Consider the following 19,128-nt stretch of genomic DNA (forward strand, 5'->3'; position numbering starts at 1 on the left):
CAAACCATCACTCAGTTAACTGGTCTGGCTGTTCCCAACCTTCCCTGCAATGTTATGAGCCCAGGAGGAGGAGGAAGAGGAGCAGGCCCTGCCCCTAGGGAAGTCCACAGTCTATCTCACTCAGAAGGTGACAAGTGGGGAGTCTCACTGGTCCCAAACCAGAGGCAGAAGAGGGCTTGGGCTCTCCCGGAGCACCCCTGCTTCTGCCTCCTTGGGTGGTGTCAGGGAGGCTGAGAATGCGCATTTCTAACAGGGCCCCAGGAGTTGCACTGCTGCTGGTGCTACTGCTAAGTCGCTTCAGTCGTGTCCGACTCTGTGCAACCCCATAGACGGCAGCCCACCAGGCTCCTCTGTCCCTGGGATTCTCCAGGCAAGAACACTGGAGTGGGTTGCCATTTCCTTCTCCAATGCATGAAAGTGAAAAGTGAAAGTGAAGTCGCTCAGTCATGCCCGACTCTTAGTGACCCCATGGACTGGAGCCTATCAGGCTCCTCCATCCATGGGATTTTCCAGGCAGGAGTACTGGAGTGGGGTGCCATTGCCTTCTCCAGGAGTTGCACAGGGACGCACTTTGAGAACCACTGCTAGAGAGGGACCAGGAAGGGAGTTCATGCAGAGCACCCACTCTTGCCTGCGTTCGTTCTTTCACTCAGCAGACTGGCTCAAGAGTTGCTTAGGGTGGGGCTCTCATGAGACCCAGGAGAGACAGATGGGTTCATCAGTGGTTCTCTCACTATGCAGGGCAGACTTAGCGAGCACCCATCAGGTGTCAGGCTCGGCCACCTGGTGCAGCCTCTGGGAGCACCCCCACCTCTGGGTAGTTAGTGCTCACTGCTCTGGGACCCCTGCCAGGCTCAGGTCACCCCGGTCTTCTCTTGCTACTTTCTTGGAATTCCCTATGCCTGTTTTCATTGTTGGCTACATAGGGTTGGTCTGTTGGGGAGTTAAAATTTTAGTGTTGGATATCTGGGGACTCTGAAGATGCTGCTACTGGCCAGGGGTGTGGGGGTGTGGATTCACCTTAGTTGAGAGCCAAACAGGGGGATGGGGAGGCAGTGGGGCAGAGCAGGATAGGAGGCTGCAAGGGCCAGCAGGAAGGATTGATCCTGTGCCATGGGGATGCCAGGAAAGTTTCATGAGCTGGGACCTGCATGGGCTCTTTGCCTCTGGATGGGGACTGCTTGGTGTGTGGGGAGAAGGGAGAAGGAAGAATTGCTAGAGTTGTTGTTTCATTAGCCAACATCTATGTGCAGAGGGCTATGGCTTATGAAAGGGTCGTGTGCCCTGCCCTCAAGGAACTTACAGTCTCTTGGGAAGAGAGGAGCATCAATCTAGCTCAAGTGTATAATTTTAATCTGTGATACCTGGTTAAGAAAAACTGAGGCTCTTTGAAAGCATAGAGCAGCTGCACCTGACCTAATCAGAGGTGCAGGGACCGCTTCCCTGAGATGACATTTGCACTACAACTAGTCTTAAAGGAAAAGAAAAAGCACTTGTAGAGACTTCCCTGGTAGTCCGGTGGCTAAGACTCCATGCTCCCAATGCAGGGGACCTGGGTTTGATCCCTAGTCAGTGAACGAGACCTCCCCCATGCTGCAACTAAGAGTTTTCATGCCGCAACTAAGACCTGGTGCAGCCAAATAAATAAATTTTAAAAAAGAAAAGCACTTGTAGGCGAGAAAAGAGACATGGGCCAGGGCCCTGGGGTAGGAGAGAGCCTGGTTTGTTTCTCTCAGTTAAGACGGAAGTGGCAGGGGAAGGGGCTCTCAAGCATGGGGGAGCTGTAGGGACTGGGACTGGCCTGGTTGATGGGGTCAGGAGTTCTCTGTGCAGGAAACCCAGAGGGAAGCAGGTTTGGGGAGGGAATCCGTTAGGAGTGTGGTGAGTGTGGGAGCCTTCAGTATACTAGGGAATTATGAGTTCCCCAGGCAGCTGCAGGGCACATCAGAGCCCCATGGTGAGGTAGAAACTGGTACAAAACCAAGCTCACGTGTACCCCTCATGATTAAATCAGTCTGGAATAGGTTTGGGCACCACCTGGGATTTAGGGAACAGTTTCTGAGGATCCCACCAGGAGGCATCCTGAAGGACAGTCTGGTGGTGGTGGGGGCTGTGCCTATAAATGCCTGAGCCCCCTACCCGTGGGGGTAGTGGGATGGGGTAGAGAGGAATAGGACTCAAAGCCTCTTGGACTGTCTCAAGCACAGGACATAGGTCTACTGGGTGGAGCAGGTGTTGGAGTGACTCAGGGTACGCCGTTCCCTGGTAGTCCCCTCCATGGTCCAAGTGCTGTGTCCCTGGATGGAGGACAGCAACAGTTTCCAGGGATGTGTATGTGTGCACATCCCTAAATTTGTGTGCCTATTTGTGCCTGGTTACAGTTGCATGAACACGGAAGCACGTGTGGCTGCCTGCAGCACTGGGTCGGTTTCATGTGTGTGTCAGTGTTCAGGTCTGTATGGGATTATGTTGTGTGTGTCCTTGGCTCTGACCCACGCGTGTATACTAGTCGAGGACCGAGGGCAGGCATCCATGTATGTGGGCTGGTTCTCTGTGGGCATTTGCATGCCCCTGCATGTGCCTCCGTGCGTACAGGTGTGGGAAAAAGTGTACTCGCCTTTGTCCACGGGTGTGCGCAGACTTGTGTCCACAGAGGGAGATAGATCTGCGACCGGAGGCCGCCGTGTGGCGAAGCTGCGGGGGCGAGGCGGGGCGCCTTTGGCGGGTTGGGAGAGAGGGGCTCGAGTGGAGGAGGCGGGGTGGCCCGGGGGCGGGGGACTCCCTCCTCCCCTCCGCGCTGCCGGCGGCGCCGCGCTGGGCTCGCAGGGCGCGCTCGCCCAGCGGAGGAGGCTACAGCGGCGCCGCGGGCCCGGCCGCCGCCATCAGATCGCCGCTGGAACTGATACCGCGCGACCGCCGCCGCGGCCCCGCTGAGCCCCGCGGAGGGAGCTTCGGTGGGAGGGAGGGGGCCCGTCGACTCCCGGCGCCCCCGCCCCGGCGGCGGCGGCGGCGGCGGGCCGGCCGCATGCTACAGATGGTGAAGACCCTGGCCCAGTTCACCATCGCGCTGGAAGACATGCGCGATCTGGGCCCAGCCGCCGCCTCCGGGGAGCCCGCCGGGGGGAGCAACAGCGCTGACCCTGAGGAGCCCGGGGAGGCCCAGGTACGGGGAGGGGGAGGGGCATTGAGGGACCTGGGCCAAGGCTTAGGAGTCTGGCGCCCCGGACTGGGGGAGGCACAGGCAGAGATGCTGGGGCCCAGCCTGCCTGGCTGTGGGGCTGGGGACTCAGTGATCAGTGATGGTGGCAGGGAGATGGAGGGTGTGTGAGAAGTCCTGGCAGGGGTGATGTGGCTAGCAAGATGCTGAGGTTTGGTGCCACCAGAATGCAAACTGGGGATGGCAGAAGGGCTGGCAAGCTCAGCTGGGTAGCAGGCCTGCACCCTGAGACCCAGCAGTGCTTGGCAGTCCTGTGCTGAGCGCCGATACAGGTCAGCCTGGAGGCTGAGGCTGTCACCAGGGTACCCTGGGTCCACAGGCTTTTGCCAGCCTCTGTCTCAGGATGAACGTATGTGCTGGGGGCTAAGGGCGGTCAGTTTTGCTCCCCTCCTTGCCATCCTCTCCCTGCAGTCACTGGGCCTGGGAGGCGTCATGCTGGGGTGGCAGGGATGGTGTCCCCATTCCTGGCTCAGTGTGTGCTCCCCTGCGGGGTAGGGGGAGACTTCCACCCGCGGTCTCTGTGCTTTGTGTGCCTCTCTGGGCCTGGACTCTGATTGTTCGCTCTCCTGGGCTCCAGTGGGGGCTGTGGTTTTGTCCTCCTCCCTGTGCTGCATTGTGTGTTTCTCTAAGGACCTGGATGCATTCTTTCTCTTTGTGGGGTGTCTGGCCTTACGGCTCTCTGTACACATGTCTCTGTCTTCATGCCGCATATGTAGGAGTCTCGGGCTTTGGGTCATGACGTCCCAGTTATACTGGTAGGAGAGCCCCCCCGCCCTGTCCTCCTGCTGTATCCCTTGGGCCCCACGTCCCCTCCCCCTTCAGTGCCCCGTGTAGTGAAGGTCTGGGGTTGGGGCTGCTGAGGGGTGAGAGGCTCTGGGGGAGGCTGGGCCTACAGGGCTGTCCCGCCCAGAACAGGTGTGCCTGCTGATCTGGTTGACAGCTGCACTGCCTGTCCCCTGCTTCCCCTGGCCCCCACTGATACTCACACCCGTGTCTGGGCACGTGCGGAAGGGGCGCTCAATGCAGTGACAGGGAGCTGGCCTTGTTTTCCGTACCTCTACCTGACAGCTGAGTGACGGCCTGCTGTGCTTTTGAGCAGGGAGGAGGCTGGAAAGGCGGCTGTTGCAGCGTCAGCCTCACTGCATGAGTTACTAACCCCAGCTCTGGGCCATCAGGCCCAGTGCCCGCCCTGCCTCCCTCAGGAGGCCTCCCTGCCCATGACCCTCACTGCTGGGCCTGGGGAAGTGCTGGAGGAGGGGGCTGTGCCACCCAGGGCCGAGTTTGGCCTGATCCTACAGTCGGAGCTGCCTGTCCAGCAGGGAGACGGATGTAGATAAGCAACCTTGCCGAGACACAGTGAGGATGGTCCTTAAAGACCCAGTGTGTGCAGAGAGCTGCCCTGCTCCTCAGGTCCTCGCTTTCCCAGCACTGGGTGGGAGGTGTTATTTGTTCCATTTCATAGAGGAAAATGTAGAAGTCCAGGTGGTTAGGTAACCACCCACAGTCACACAGCTGGGAAGGGCCAGGCTGGGGACCCTGTGGCTCATGGCTGGCTAGGCAGTCTGAGTGAGAACTCCGAGTTCTTGGGCCCTAAGACTTAGCATGAGGTGACTGAAGAGACTCGCTTACCCACTCTGCCAGTCACTGGCTGTGTGACCTCTGACAAGTCAGGCCACTTCTCTGACTTGACTTCCTCATCTCTGTATTGGCGATGATATGTCCTGTCATAGAGCTGTGAGTGTGAGGCTGAAGTGAGGCCACATCTGTGACACGCTGAGGTGTTTCCCTGCAGGAGGTTGGGCATCTGGGCCTTTCCTTGGGAGGCCCTTCTGGCCCTTGATGCCCTCCCTCCCAAGCTTTCATCCTCGAGGGGCCTAGGTGGTGCTGCCTCCTACTGGAAGCTGCCCTGGTTTTTTAAGGCCTCAGAAGCACTATCATAGGTGGTCTGGCTGTAGCTGGGGGCTCTGAGACAGAATCCAGTGCCTTCTTACCCATCAGAGCACAGCGCTGAGGAGGGGGCAAGCCAGCCTCTTCCCCTCCCCCTAGGGGGTGTCATTCACACCCCACCCCGAGTTCCTAGCATAGAGGCCTGCTTTTTAAAGTATGCCTTGTGGTAGTACAGACCTGGGGACAGGCCTGACCTCTAAGTCCCTGAGTCAGAGGGAGGGGGGGACCTGCGGTGTCTACGAGCAGAGGGGTGAGCAGTGGCTGAATCAGGCCGACTGGGCAAGCCCAGTGCTTAGGCCACTCAGCAGACACAGACTGGTGCACAGTAGTGATCAGCCCTGCTCCACCGGCTGAGTCCCAACCCTGAGAGGCTCCCGGGGTGGGGACTAGAGGGAGGCCACAGACACAGACACTCACCATGGCATCGTCACACACGAAGAGCATCCATGCTGACTGGCAGGCCTTCATGGCTGGAGCCCAAGCTCCTGTTGAGGCCAAACCGAGGACTGACTGGGAAGGAGAGTGGTGAGGGGAGAATAAGCCCTAGAGATCTGGGGCCCAGCGGAGTTGGGACTTGGCTTAGGACCACTCCAGGAGCTTGGAGGAGGAGACCTCGAGTGGAGTCCTTGCCTGGGGAGAGAAGCTCCTAGAGCTGTGCCATCTGGGAAGGCTTCCTGGAGGAGGAATGGGCCAGAGGCATAGGAACTGGTGGCAAGGGGCAGGGGAGCTGAGTCCCAGGATGGAAAACAGAGAGGGCATCCCTAAACTGACTTCCAGAAAAACCTTGCCAGAGAACAGGGACTGCCCTGTCAGGGATATGCACCTTCCCCTGAGAGGGTATGGGTGTGAGTCTCCATAATGCAGATCATCAGAGCCTCGGAATGGAGATATCGCTGCCTGGATCTCCTTAAAATGGGAAGAATAATCACACATACCTCACAGGATGGTCAGAAGGAGAAAATAGTGCACGACATTTAGAATAGTGCCAGGCATGGAGTAAGGCTCAGTTAACCTCTTTCACTGAGTGAACCAGGACCCAGCCTTGTCTGAGAGGGGCTGAGCCCTGCCCCTGCCTTGCTGCGTGACATTTAGCACTGCCCTTACCTCTCTGGGCCACCTTTTCTTTATTGTAGCAGGAGGTGACAGTTTTGACTTTCTGGGATGATGTGAAGCCCTGGGTAGGGACTGACCCCATAGTACTCAGTCCAGAGGTGGGTTTTTCGGAGTTGGCAGCTGGAGTAGGGGTAGCCTGGAGGCATTGCCCTTCGCAAATGTGAGAAGCTATTGACTTTCTTGAGTCCTTTTCAGGAGTCCAACAGGGGAGCCAAGAAGTAAACAGGAGATCTCCAAAGCTGCCAATAGGCCTGGAGAGGGGAGCGGAGAGATGAGAGTTGAGGAGCGCGGTCTGGGGAGGCAGGCTGGGAGTTGCAGGGACAGGTACTGTCTGCAGGGGGAGCACGCGAGCACAGACCTGGAGAGTGGAGGTCCAAGGTGCTTTGGGGAGGACAGACCTTGAAGACCTAGGAGAGGGCATGGGTGGGCTCTCTGGGCCCCTGTGACTGCAGGTGGCACGTGTGAAAGGAACAAGGCACTGCTCACCCTCTGCCTTCTGTCCCCCCAGGATATGCGGAAGCACGTGACCATGACCCTGCTGGACACAGAGCAGTCGTATGTGGAGTCACTGCGCACTCTGATGCAGGTGAGACCTGGGGTGGCCTGGGTCCCTGAACGCAGCCGTTCTGAGTTTGGGTGGCTGTTGGACATGTGGGAACACCAGGGTCCAGGTTAGAGAGGAATGACTGTAGGGCACACCACCCATCCGCAGAGGACGCTCCCTCCAGGGCAGGAGTGAATGCAGAGGGGCCGTAAGGAGGCCAGACTGGGGCACCAGCAGCAGACGCTCCCTCCTCCTGCTGACCTCCTACCTCTCCTGGCAGTGCTGGGTCTGAGCTTAGGTCTGTGAACCCCCTCTGGTCCCACCAGCCCCCCCACCCCGCCTTCACTTCATTCACTGACTGGAAAAATGTTGGTTGAATGGAATTAAATGTTAGCATGCACTATGTGTCAGGCCCTGTTCCAGGTACAGGAAACACCAGGACAAATAAGAGACAAGCCTCTGCTGCAGGAATTGACAGTCCTGCTAGGGACATAGTTGAGTATATGGGCTCTTAAGGCATCAGGTTGGAGTGGGGGGCACTTGGGAGGTAAAGGGTAAAGGAATTTTCCCTGGAGGACGTGCTGGTTTTCTTCTGCCCTGTCTTCTCAGTAGCAGGAACAGCTTGTGCAAGGTCGAGTAAGGAGAGACCTGGCCCTTTCAGGAGTCCATGTGGCCAGCACAGAGCACAGGGGTCAGTCCTGTGGTGATGCTGAGGGAGCCAGCAGAGCTCATGTGGTAGGGACCCTCAGTAGCAGGAGGAGAATTTGGACTCTACCAAGGGTCCCAGGAACTACTGAAAGGCTTTGAGCAGGGGCAGTGTGTAGTCTGACTCACGCTTTATAAAGTCTATCTGACTGCTGGGAGGAGGGTGCAGAAGAGGAGGCCAGGGCCACTGAGGCCAGGCAAGGGAGAAGAGGCCACCCCCCGGGGGGAGACTGCAGAGAGGGGAGTTGGGGACAGATATTTAGGAAGTGGACCAATCGGACCAGACATGGTAACTGGTTGGGCATTGGGCAAGATGGGGAAGCCCAAGTCATGGTGCCTGGGCTCTGGCCTAGGTGACTAAGGCACTAAAGGAGCCTTCTGTGAAAAAGGGGAGTGAGATGGTGAGTTGAGGTTCAGACCTGGGGGTCTGGAAAGCCCAGGGTCTGGAGCCCAGGATAAAGAGTGTGGGTCTGAGCTAAAGTGGGACCTAGTGGTCATAACTGGGGACAGGTTTTCTCAAACCACCTAGGCAGAGCAAGAGCGAGGGGTAGAAGGGAGAGGCTGGGGAAACATCCCAAGGATTCACTCATTCACTCCACAAACCCACCATGAAGCAGGCAGTGTTCTCTGGAGGGTTCAGCAGTGAATGTGAGTGATGAGGTCCTGTCTCCCAGAGCTCACAGTCTGTGGCAGAGACTGACAATAACCAGACAGGCTATGCGTGAGGACACATGGTGATGTAAAAGTGCACGGAGAGTATTCTTAAAACAGAATATTGTTCAGCCAAAAAGGAAATTCTGACACATGCTACAACAAGTTCTTGGACATTATGCTAGTGAACTAAGCAGGTCACAAAAGGACAAATACTGAATGATTCCACTTATATGGGGTACCTGGAATGGCCAACCAAATTCATAAAGACAGAAAGTAGAATGGGGCTGCCGGTGGCTGGGGAGGGGGACATGGGGAGTTGGTATTTAGTGGGTGCAGAGTTTCAGTCAGGGAAGATGAAAAAAAGTTCCAGAGATGAATGGTGGTGATGGTCCATAACATGAATGTACTTTAATGTGGGTATACTGAACCAGTCACTTAAAAATGATTAAAATGGCAAATTTTATGCTATATATATATCACACCACAAAAATACATCATTTATGTGTGTATGTGTGTGTGTATTTTTTAAGATGCATAGAGCGTTGAGAACTCAGAATGGGGGTCTGCCCTAGTGTTGGGGGCAGGGTATGGGGTGTTTAGCTGAGACCTGACGGGTAGGTAGGATTTAAGCAAGGGGAAAGCTTGGAGGGACTTGTTTTAGGTTGAGGACACGGCAGGAACAGGGCTGGGCGGCTGGAGGAAGCCTAGAACAACTAGGAATAGGGAGGTGGCCAGTGTGGCTGCTGGGCAAGGAGCTGACCTTTACTGTGAGCCCAAGGAAGTCACAGGAGGGCCACACCGGAATTCCATTTTTACGAGGTGTCCCTGGCTGCCAGGCAGGAATGGATGTGCAGGGGTCTTGGGCGGTCCTTGGTTGTCCCCTAAGTGGGAGTCAAAGGCGTGGGAATCAGTCCAGGGATTTAGTCACTTGCTCCCTTCTGGGTGATGGCTAGTCTAATAATCTCACTCCTCTGAGCCTCCGCATTTTTGTCCTGTAAATATAACTAATCATGCCCTCTTCTCAGTGTGAAGATTGAAAGGTGATGGGGTGGGCATGCCCTCTGCCTCTGAATCTCAGGGCTGCCGGGCTGCACATGTGGAGGCTTGCAGGGCCTGCGAGTGGAAGAGCTAAGGGGGGATGGTGCTGAGGACACCGGCTCAGAGTGTCTAGAGGGGAAGGGCGAGAGCAGGAAAGACAGTGTCAGCTGAGACCAGCTCGCTCGACGCAGCCCTGCTGTGTCGAGGACTGAGGTCCCACCCACGGGTCCAGAGCACAGCTCTGGAGCCAGGCCGCTGGTGCTGAAACTTGGCACTACCTCCTGACCAGCCATGTGATCTGGAGCAAGTTATAGATCCAGTCTCTGCCTCTGCTTCCTCGTCTGTTGAGTGGGAATGATAATAAGACCTGTGTCAGGTGCAGATTACGAGATGCATGTATAATTTAACATACTGCCTGGCAATTCTGCCTGCATGCATGCATGCGCATTTGTGTGTGTATCTATAAAATCACCTTTAATCCTTGTATTAAACTTGTGAGGCAGAAATTATAATAATGCTCTTCCTCACCTGAGGAAATGAAGGCTTAAGGAGGAAGAAACCTGCTCAGAGTCATCTATCTATTAAATGATATCCTAGTCTGTTTGGGGTGCTATAGTAAAAATTCCATTGATAGAGTGACCTAAACAAATAGAAATTTACTTCGCATAGTTTTGGAGGTGGGGAAATGCAAGATCAAAGTGCTGGCAGATTAAGTGCAGGTGAGGACCGGCTTCCTGGTCTGTAGACAGCTGTCTTTTCACTGTGTCTTCCGTGGTGGAAGGGCTGAGGGAGCTCTCTTTCAAAGGGCACAAATCCCATTTGTGAGAGCTCCACCCTCATGACCTGCTCACCTGCCAAAGGCCCCACCCTGAAATAACCACCACATCGGGCCTTACGTTTCAACATATGACTTCTGGAGGGAACATAGCAAGCAGTAATACTAAAAGCTAACATTTATTGGGTGCTTAATATGTGTGCTTTATATAAGTTAATTCATATAAACCTCACTATAGACCCCTATTTTACAGATGATGAAACTGCTCACAGAGAGGTAAAGCAACTGGTTCAGGTTCACAGTGGGAACGAGTGCCATAGCCCGGGTTGAATCCCTGTCAGTCTCACTCTAGGGTGGAGACTGGACTCTACAGCCCTGGTGATCCCTCGCAGTGACTGCTGCCACTCAAGTTGATTTGTATTATTCCTGAGGGCCAGGAGTTCACAGTGAAGGAAGAAGTTAAATGCCAAGGTTAACAGCCAGAAAGAGGTGGGATTTGAACCCAGCTCCTAAGGGTGCACCCTTTCCTCAGTGTCACCATCACCCTTTGAGTCTTTCTGCAACCTGCAGATTCCCAGCTAACAGCACTGCTTTCCCTGACCAACCGCTCTGTCTTTTTTCCCACTGCACTTACTACCTTCTAATGCACTGTAATAATCTTGTCACTTAGGGTGCTGTTGTCTCCCTCCGTCCACTAAATTGTCAGATGCACAAGCACAGGGACTTTTGTCTGCCCGCAGATGCAGCTCGTGCTTAGAAAGCAGGACGCACAGTAGTTGCTCAGCAAGTGTGTGGTGGGTGAGTGCAGGTGTCGGCTCCTAGCAGGTTCTCCATCGAGGTCCCTGTCGCTGTTTATTCTTTCCTCCAACTGGTATGCAGGCTTCTGTGTGAGGCGCTAGGACCCAGAAGTGAGCGGTTTAACTCCCACTCCTCGGGCAGCAGACCCTGGCAGAGATCCTGCCGGGGCTCAGACTAGCCTGGGAGCTGTGAGAGAAAGGCTGCGAGTGTCCTGTCACCCCCGCCCCCTCTGCCTTTCCAGAATCTCAGACCAGGCGAGAGCATTCCGTTGAGCTTTACTTTCTCAAACTTGTTTTAGAACAAGCTATTTTTTTTTTTTTTTTATGTTTGATGTAAATTTGATTGCAGCATTCCATATACTTTTTCAAACAGCCTAGTTTCTTTGGCTTGTAGTTACAGTTTAGGCCAGTAGAGGGCGACATCTACATGAGCCACTAGCCACTGAGCAGGGCTATTCAAGCTCAGGAAATAGCTCTGAATGTGGATTTGAAGTGAAAAATGGGAGTTTTAGTCATTAATTGACCAGAAGATCTGAAAACAGTGTTTCGGATATTGTCAAATAAGCCTTCAATAACTTTCCATATACCCTTCCATACCTCTCTCTACTTTATTTAACCCACAGCAATTATGGTCTTTTAATTTACCACAGGATTTCTGCATGTAATTGATTCTAAAACACATTCTTCACATTTTACCATCTCTGAAATCCAGGTTCATCCCATAGTTGATGGCCTATAATAACTTAATTGACAGCATTTTTTTTTTTTTTTGAGGTAAAGAAGAGTACTGATGCATCTTAGATTCGATGACGTGGTTTTTATTTATTTATATATTTAATTTGTGTATTTCGTCTGACTAGATTGTAAGCTCGATCTGGGCAGGGATTTTGGCCTTTCTTGTTCACTGCTGTCTCCCAGTTTTTAGAATAGTACCTGGCACATAGTAAATGCGCAAAAAAAAATTTGCTGAATTAGTGTGTGGAGTCTCCCAGGAGCCCAGTCTTCTTGCTTTCCTCACTCTAAGCTCTGTTCATTCACACATCCAACAAATCTTTCCCGACACCCCTCACCCCCAACTTGTGCCAGACCCTGGTTGCTGAGTGAGGGTGATGGGGCTAGATCTTTCCATCGCCCTCCTGGAGCTCCCAGGTTAATGAGGGAGATCCTGGAGGCAGGGCCACTGAGCAGCAGGCCCAGGTGATTTTGTGTATACCTGGGCCGGCGGGCTGGGGTGCCATCTCTCTGAGGGGACTGGCACCGACCCTGTGGCTCCTCCAGGGCTATATGCAGCCACTGAAGCAGCCGGAGAACTCCTTGCTCTGTGACCCGTCACTGGTGGATGAGATTTTCGACCAGATCCCGGAGCTCTTGGAGCACCACGAGCAGTTCCTGGAGCAGGTGCGGCACTGTGTGCAGAACTGGCACGCGCAGCAGAAGGTGGGAGACCTGCTTGTCCAGTCGGTGAGTGGCCCTGCCGTCCACTGCTACACCCCCGCCCCACAGCCCTGCCGCTCCAAGAGACCGGATGCGGCCTTGGACCCCACCCCCACCTCCGAGATGGACTCGGATCCCCGATCCAACCCCTAGAGCTTGCGAGACACTGGCACTGACCCCCGATCCTGGGTTGACCTTGACAGCCCAACCCCAGCTAGACACCCTGACCTTGGACCCAGCCCCAGTTGCTGACAGTTTCCCTGGTAGCTCAGTTGGTAAAAAATCCACCTGCAATGCAGGAGACCCAGGTTCGATCCCTGGGTGGGGAAGATCCCCTGGAGAAGAAAATAGCAACCCACTCTAGTATTCTTGCCTGGAAAATCCCATGGACAGAGAAGCCTGGCAGGCTATAGTCCATGGGGTTGCAAAGAGTCGGACACGACTAAACCCCCAAACCAGTTGCTGACACTGACCTGACCCTAGTCCTGCCTGACCCTGAGCTGCCACTGACTATGACCCAGACCTCAAATGGATGATGGTACTGACCTCAACCCCTACTTTAACCTGAATGTAAACAGTTGTCCTGGTCCTGACCCTGGACTTGGGCTTGATGCTGACACCGGCCTAGTCCTGACTAGTACTTTTCTCCATCAGGCGTTTTAATAATAATGGCTATTTGGCATTTATTATGTGCTAGGTATTCTAAATACAGTATATATATCAATGACACTAAGGAGGTAGCTATGATTGATTATTCCCAAGTTTAAAGCTGATGATTCTGGGAATTCCCTGGAGGTCCAGTGGTTAAGACTCCATGCTTTTACAGCTGAGGGCCTGAGTTCAAACCCTCATCTGAGAAGTAAGATCCTGCAAGCTGTGTGGTGCGAGGCCAAAAAAAACAAAAAAACCCACAAGCAAAAAATAAAGTTGATGACTCTGCCACATAGAGAGAGAAAATAACCCGATCAAAGTGACAGTTAGTAAGGGACTTCCCTACTGGTCCAGTGTCTAAGACTCCATGCTTCCAATATAGGGGGCCCGGGTTCAATCCCTGGTCAGGGAACTAGATCCTGCATGTTGCAACTGATACCCAGTGCAGCCGAATAAATGAACGAATGATATTTTTAAAAAAATCACAGTAAGTGGTAGAGGATTCAACCCAAAAAACCTGGTTCCAGCGCCCATGCTCTGCCCCACCCCTTGTCCCTTTCACCATAGACAAAATTCCACCTGCGAGCTTTTTAAAATCCTACAACAGTGATTGAGACCTTAGGAAAGGCATTGGCTTGATAATTTAAAAAGGACTGTAAAAGTGAAACGAATAAACATTCAACTAAATGTCTGCAAAACATAACATGCCATTTTCTTTAATTGTTAAATTTAGTATTCATTTACATAGTTTAATTACATTTGAAAAAATTTAAGTTACATTTTATTTTGCCAGAATTCCAAAAAAAGCATGATGATGAATGAGAAATCATAGTGAAACACAAACTAAATGCTTACTCAGAGCCAAATAATTTCAAAAATAAAACTCTAAAACTCCTTCCAGAAAATTCTACTAGTGAAAAACACTTAATCTATTTCTATGGGATGTGGGTGTGTTTGCATGTGTTTGTGATGTGATGGGGTGGGCCTTGGGCTTACTAAGAAGGTCTTGGAAGGTGCCTGCTGACCTGGAAACTGCTGTAACAGGAACCTTGGCTTGGCGGTGGTGGGACCCCAGCTTGAGTGCTGACATCTCCAGTCTGTCTCAGCTCTCAGTGTCACTGGGTTTATCCCCTCCCTGTCTGGACCTTGATGTTAACCAAGGGTAGCAGTGGAAGCCCTGGTTCCCCCGGAGGGGTTGGCGTAGGATGTCCTGTCCCAGGACTGGGGGGAGTTCAGGGGAGGCTGTCTTTATCCCTGAGCTGCATCAGCCTCTGCCCTGCAGCACATCTGATGGGGGGTGGGGATTGGCATTAAGAACCTAGAAACATGGGTTTGGAGACCCAGAGGGGACCAGAAACACCACCACAGGTCAGCTAGTCATTCCATGGCGCAGCTGAGACAGGCACTGGGGTGTCCTAATGCCCAGCTGGGGCTTCTGCCGAGAACATCCACATTGAGCCCAGCCATCAGGTGTTAGCCACCGGGCAGAGCATACTGGGAGGGATGGGAGCACCTACTCCCTGGAGCTGGCAGGCTTGCCTTGAGGGGCCAGGGAGGCCAGAGGCCAGGTATAGTTCCAAGCTGAGCCTTCTTCAGGGTAGTAGTGCTTCCTGGAGGCAGCAGAACTGGAGCTCCGCCTTGCCAGGGTGGGTGAGATTTGGATGGGGGAGGGGCCTTCCTGCTGGAGGGAATTACGTGAGCAAAAGCCAAGCAGCAGGAACAAGTTTGTGTCACTCAGCTGACAGCGAGGAGGGAGACCTGCCTGGTTGGAGACCAGGGGATGAAATGCCCCATTGGGAGGGAGAGAGCCTGGTCTGAGTGCACCTGTGTGTCTGCACGCACATGCACACGCCTAATCACACAGTCATACATATGACATGTACAGACATCACAGTGGTAGCACATGCCCTATCCCTTAGAGACCGTGTCATTTTCAGATGGAGGGAAGAGTTAGATGTTGGCTCGTGAATCAGTGGAAACCTGGACAGGGTGAGGTGGGGAGGGGACACCTTGAGGGTCCCAACCTGCCTCTTCATCCACAGTTCTCCAAGGACGTCCTGGTCAACATCTACTCTGCCTACATCGATAACTTTCTCAATGCGAAGGATGCCGTGCGTGTGGCTAAGGAGGCGAGGCCTGCCTTTCTCAAGTTCCTGGAGGTACCTGGGCCAGGCAGGGGGATGGAGGCCACCCTTCTTGGGTCAGCTTTGGGGGTCTCAGGAGCCCCCAGCCTGGACCCCAGAGCCCTAGCTTGTGGGTCCGTGTCTCCCCTCAGAGCTGGAGGGGCTCACTGGGGACCTGTCTGTCCCTGGACGTTTCCATCTTTGCTGGTCATACCTCACTTGGGTGCCCATCAACCCTATTTCGGGTTTCAGCAAAGCATGCGTGAGAACAAGGAGAAGCAGGCACTGTCCGACCTCATGATCAAGCCTGTGCAGCGGATCCCACGCTACGAGCTTCTGGTGAAGGTGGGCATGGGGCTGGGTGGGCAGGTAGGCGTGGGGCTGGGTGGGCAGGAGGTCATGGGGCTGGGTAGGCAGGTGGGCAAAGTCTGGAGGCATGTGGGGATGCAGGGGGCTCAGTGGTCCCCACCTAGTGGAGCCGCAGGGTCCAGATAGGAAAGTTCTTTCTAGAGTCTACCCACAGTCTCTTCTGTTCCAGCAGTCACTGTGGGGCCCCAGAGCCTGACAGGCTAAACGGGTTTACCGCCCATTTCCACCCAGGACCTCCTGAAGCATACGCCTGAGGACCACCCGGACTACCCTCTCCTGCTGGACGCGCAGCGGAACATCAAGCAGGTGGCCGAGCGCATCAACAAGGGTGTGCGAAGTGCTGAGGAGGCAGAGCGGCACGCCCGCGTGCTGCAGGAGATTGAGGCCCACATCGAGGGCATGGAGGATGTGAGTGCCGTCTCGCCTGGCCCCACCCACGCCTGTGTCCACATCTGCGGCCACCTGGAACTGTGCTCATGGCTGCAGTGTGTTTGCGTCCATCGCGGTTCGCATCTGTGTCCTCCCCCATGTCTGTTTCTGGCCGTATGTCCCATGGCCTGATGACACAGCATTGAGAGGGTGGACAACGTGTTGCTCCTACTGACTTGGCCCATGAGTGGGGCCAAGGGTCACTAGGGTCTGGGGAGGGGAAAGAATTCATAATGAGCCTTCAGGACGCCTTGTCCCTCCTGCCCCACAGCTCCAGGCCCCTCTGCGGCGGTTCCTGAGGCAGGAGATGGTCATTGAAGTGGTAAGAAGTGTCCCATTGTCTGCCCGCCTGTCCCCCACCTCCCTGCTTGGTTACCTTCTCTGCTCACAGCTGCTGCCTTCTGGCCTCCTGCTCTTCCACCCCAGCAGGAGCCCAGGGTCAAGGCCCAGTTTGCTTCTGGGCATCGGGAAGGCCCTCCCCTCCCTCGTCCTGGCTGTCCGCCTTGGGCACGGTGGGCAGGAGGGAGGGCCTCTGGGCCTGAATCCTGTCTCGGGCCCCACAGAAGGCAGTCGGTGGCAAGAAGGACCGGTCCCTCTTCCTGTTCACGGACCTCATCGTCTGCACCACCCTGAAGCGGAAGTCGGGCTCCCTGCGGCGCAGCTCCATGAGCCTGTGAGTGGCCAGGGTGCTTGAGGCCATTGTCCTTCCCTGGGCCCACTCCCCCGCCTTGGCCAGAGCACCCCTGTTGCTCCCCACAGGTACACGGCAGCCAGCGTCATCGACACGGCCAGCAAGTACAAGCTGCTGTGGAAGCTGCCGCTGGACGACGCGGACATCATCAAAGGTGGGGGTGCTGGGTATTAGGGGGTCTTCCTCGGAGAAGCCCACCTGGAGGATTTGAGCCGTGACCAGGCTGGCTGGCTGTGCACCTGCTCTTCTGCTTTTGGGCCTCGCTTTCTCATCCTGTCCAAGGGTGCTGGCATGCAGGATCCAGTTTGTGTCCCACGGAGCCAGACCGACCACCTTCTGATTGGGCAGGGGCCTGCCGCGGGCTGGCGGGGGACTGGGGCTGCAGTGCTGCAGGGAGCGCAGACACGCCCGTAGCGGTTGATTCACTGCACAGGTGCCTGTATGCACCTCATCTTAGATGATGGCGCACTGTTCTGGTCCAGCAGTTTGGTGCCTGGGGAACGGGCACACTCAACTCAGGCCAATCAGAAAGCTGGCTAGAATGATCCTTTGGTTTGGGGCTGAGACTGTCGGGAGCTGAGGCAGCTTCAAAGCGCTGTTCCTCCTGCGGTGTGAGCGTGTTCCCCCCACCCCACCCCCGCCCACCCCCTCTGTGCCAGATCTCACTGCTCTCAGCTTTCTCGCCTCCTCGTAACTCCCGTGGTCCATCACGGCCTTGTCTGCCTCGTGGCCTTTCTCCCTCAGCTCTCAGCCCCAGTTGCTCCAGGAGGCGCAGTCCACCCTCCTGAGTAGGGTGGTCATTTGGTGGTGAGGGCACCTTGGGACTGGCAGGCAAGTCAGACCCAGTGAGGCAGGGGCTCACTCAGCCCCTTGGTGAACCCAGGCCTGCCCCACACCGGCCCCTACGTAGGAAGGCAAGCTGATGATTGGTCCAATTCATCTCTTTTCACTAAAGAACAGGCTGGTGGATAAAATGAGTGCCTCTAGGTCAAGTGTCTACCCCTGGTCCAGTCAGCTGTGGCCAGAGACTGGAAGGGTCATAGGGAAGAAAGCGTGGCTGCCCAGGTGGTAGAGGGTTGTTGGGGGACAGTTTCCCTCAGAAGGAGCAGATGTCCTCAGGCCTCTCTTGTCTAGTCCACTCCACTGCTGTCTACTCAGCCCATTTGTGAACGCTCCTAGCCAGGCAGTGTGGAGTGTGCGGGATGCTGAGCTGGTCTGTGGGGCCCGTACTTGGCAGGGATCAAGTATGGGACAGGACCAGGGAAATCTAGGTCATCAGCCCATTGCCCCTCCTTTGTGGGGGGAGTTGAGTCCCTGGGTCAGCACATTTGACTGCCTGAGGCTCTGCCTGCCCAGCTGACTTCCCCTGTGGGAGATGGCACCACCACAGCAGTCCAGCATCAGCTGGAGTCTGCATAACCTGGGAGCTGTCTGCTGTTTGTTCTATGTGCTCTTCCAGGGAGTTCTCCAAGGGACCGACACCCTGTGGCCGGTGGCTGTGAACCAGGCCCAGGCCCTGCTTTCGGGCCTGGAGTTTCTCTCCAAGCTGCCCATTAACTTTGGGGTTGATGCTAACCCGAGGTCCGGCGGTTTACAAGCTCTCAGTTTGTCAGGCTGCTCCCCGCACCCATCTGCAAGTTGGGAGGAAGGGGAGGAGTGTCTGTCCAAGCCTGACCTTGTCTGTCTCTGGATCTGCCCATGGCCTCCCTCTGTCCCCACTAGGGGCATCTCAAGCTGCCAATCGAGAGAACATCCAGAAGGCGATCAGCCGCTTGGACGAGGACCTGACCACCCTGGGCCAGATGAGCAAGCTCTCGGAGAGCCTCGGTTTCCCCCACCAGGTCTGCTTCTTCTGCCTAAGATTCCCTCACCCGGTCTGAGGGGGAAGGGTACAGCCTCATCCCATCTCTGAAGGAAGTCATGTTCCAGGCCTGCGGGTTGGAGACACAGCTCCATCCCCAGCTGAGGGAGTCGGGAGGGCCCACCATGTCTGTGCAGGATCCAGGCTACCTCTTTGTCTCCGGGAAGTAGAGTCCCGTTTTCTGTCTGAGGGGAGAGGCAGATGCCCAGTCCCATCCCCAGGGCAGGAGTAAGCTGAGCAGGGAAGGGAGGCCCTGAGGCCTGGACCCTTATCCCTGCAGAGCCTGGATGATGCGCTGCGGGACCTCTCAGCTGCCATGCACCGGGACTTGTCGGAGAAGCAGGCCCTGTGCTACGCACTCTCCTTCCCTCCTACCAAGCTGGAGCTGTGCACCACGAGGCCCGAGGGCACCGACTCCTTCATTTTTGACTTCCCCCACCCTGATGCCCGCCTCGGCTTCGAGCAGGCCTTTGATGAGGCCAAGAGGAAACTGGGTAAGCCAGGGCCCAGGGTGGTGTCCTCCTCCCAGAACCTTCAAGCAGGGGACAGCATCTTATAGCTGTATGTGACATCAGGAGCCAGAAATCTCAGGACTGCCATGTCCTGTGTTCCAGTCCCTGCCAGTGGAAGGGTGGACTGAGACTTCTGCAGAGAAATACAGGACTTCCCCAGGGTTGGGAAGATCCCCTGGAGAAGGGAACCACTACCCACTCCAGTATTCTGGCCTGGAGAATTCAATGGACTGTATAGTCCATGGGGTCGCAAAGAGTCAGACACAAC

At 55.1% G+C, this 19,128-nt stretch overlaps 1 protein-coding gene across 1 annotated transcript in view; it reads left to right on the forward strand.

Moving 5' to 3' along the window:
* The window catches only part of ARHGEF17 (Rho guanine nucleotide exchange factor 17), a 58,520-nt gene that overhangs the window by 32,157 nt on the left and 7,235 nt on the right, over positions 1 to 19,128 (forward strand). Inside the window, exons 2-11 of the mRNA XM_019975300.2 lie at positions 6,786 to 6,863; positions 12,069 to 12,251; positions 14,918 to 15,034; positions 15,251 to 15,343; positions 15,599 to 15,775; positions 16,068 to 16,118; positions 16,360 to 16,469; positions 16,556 to 16,641; positions 18,210 to 18,328; positions 18,629 to 18,842. Coding sequence (XP_019830859.2) covers positions 6,786 to 6,863; positions 12,069 to 12,251; positions 14,918 to 15,034; positions 15,251 to 15,343; positions 15,599 to 15,775; positions 16,068 to 16,118; positions 16,360 to 16,469; positions 16,556 to 16,641; positions 18,210 to 18,328; positions 18,629 to 18,842 — 1,228 coding nt within the window. The remainder of the gene's footprint in view (positions 1 to 6,785; positions 6,864 to 12,068; positions 12,252 to 14,917; positions 15,035 to 15,250; positions 15,344 to 15,598; positions 15,776 to 16,067; positions 16,119 to 16,359; positions 16,470 to 16,555; positions 16,642 to 18,209; positions 18,329 to 18,628; positions 18,843 to 19,128) is intronic.

Source organism: Bos indicus, chromosome 15, assembly GCF_029378745.1.
Source record: "Bos indicus isolate NIAB-ARS_2022 breed Sahiwal x Tharparkar chromosome 15, NIAB-ARS_B.indTharparkar_mat_pri_1.0, whole genome shotgun sequence".
NCBI lineage: Eukaryota > Metazoa > Chordata > Mammalia > Artiodactyla > Bovidae > Bos > Bos indicus.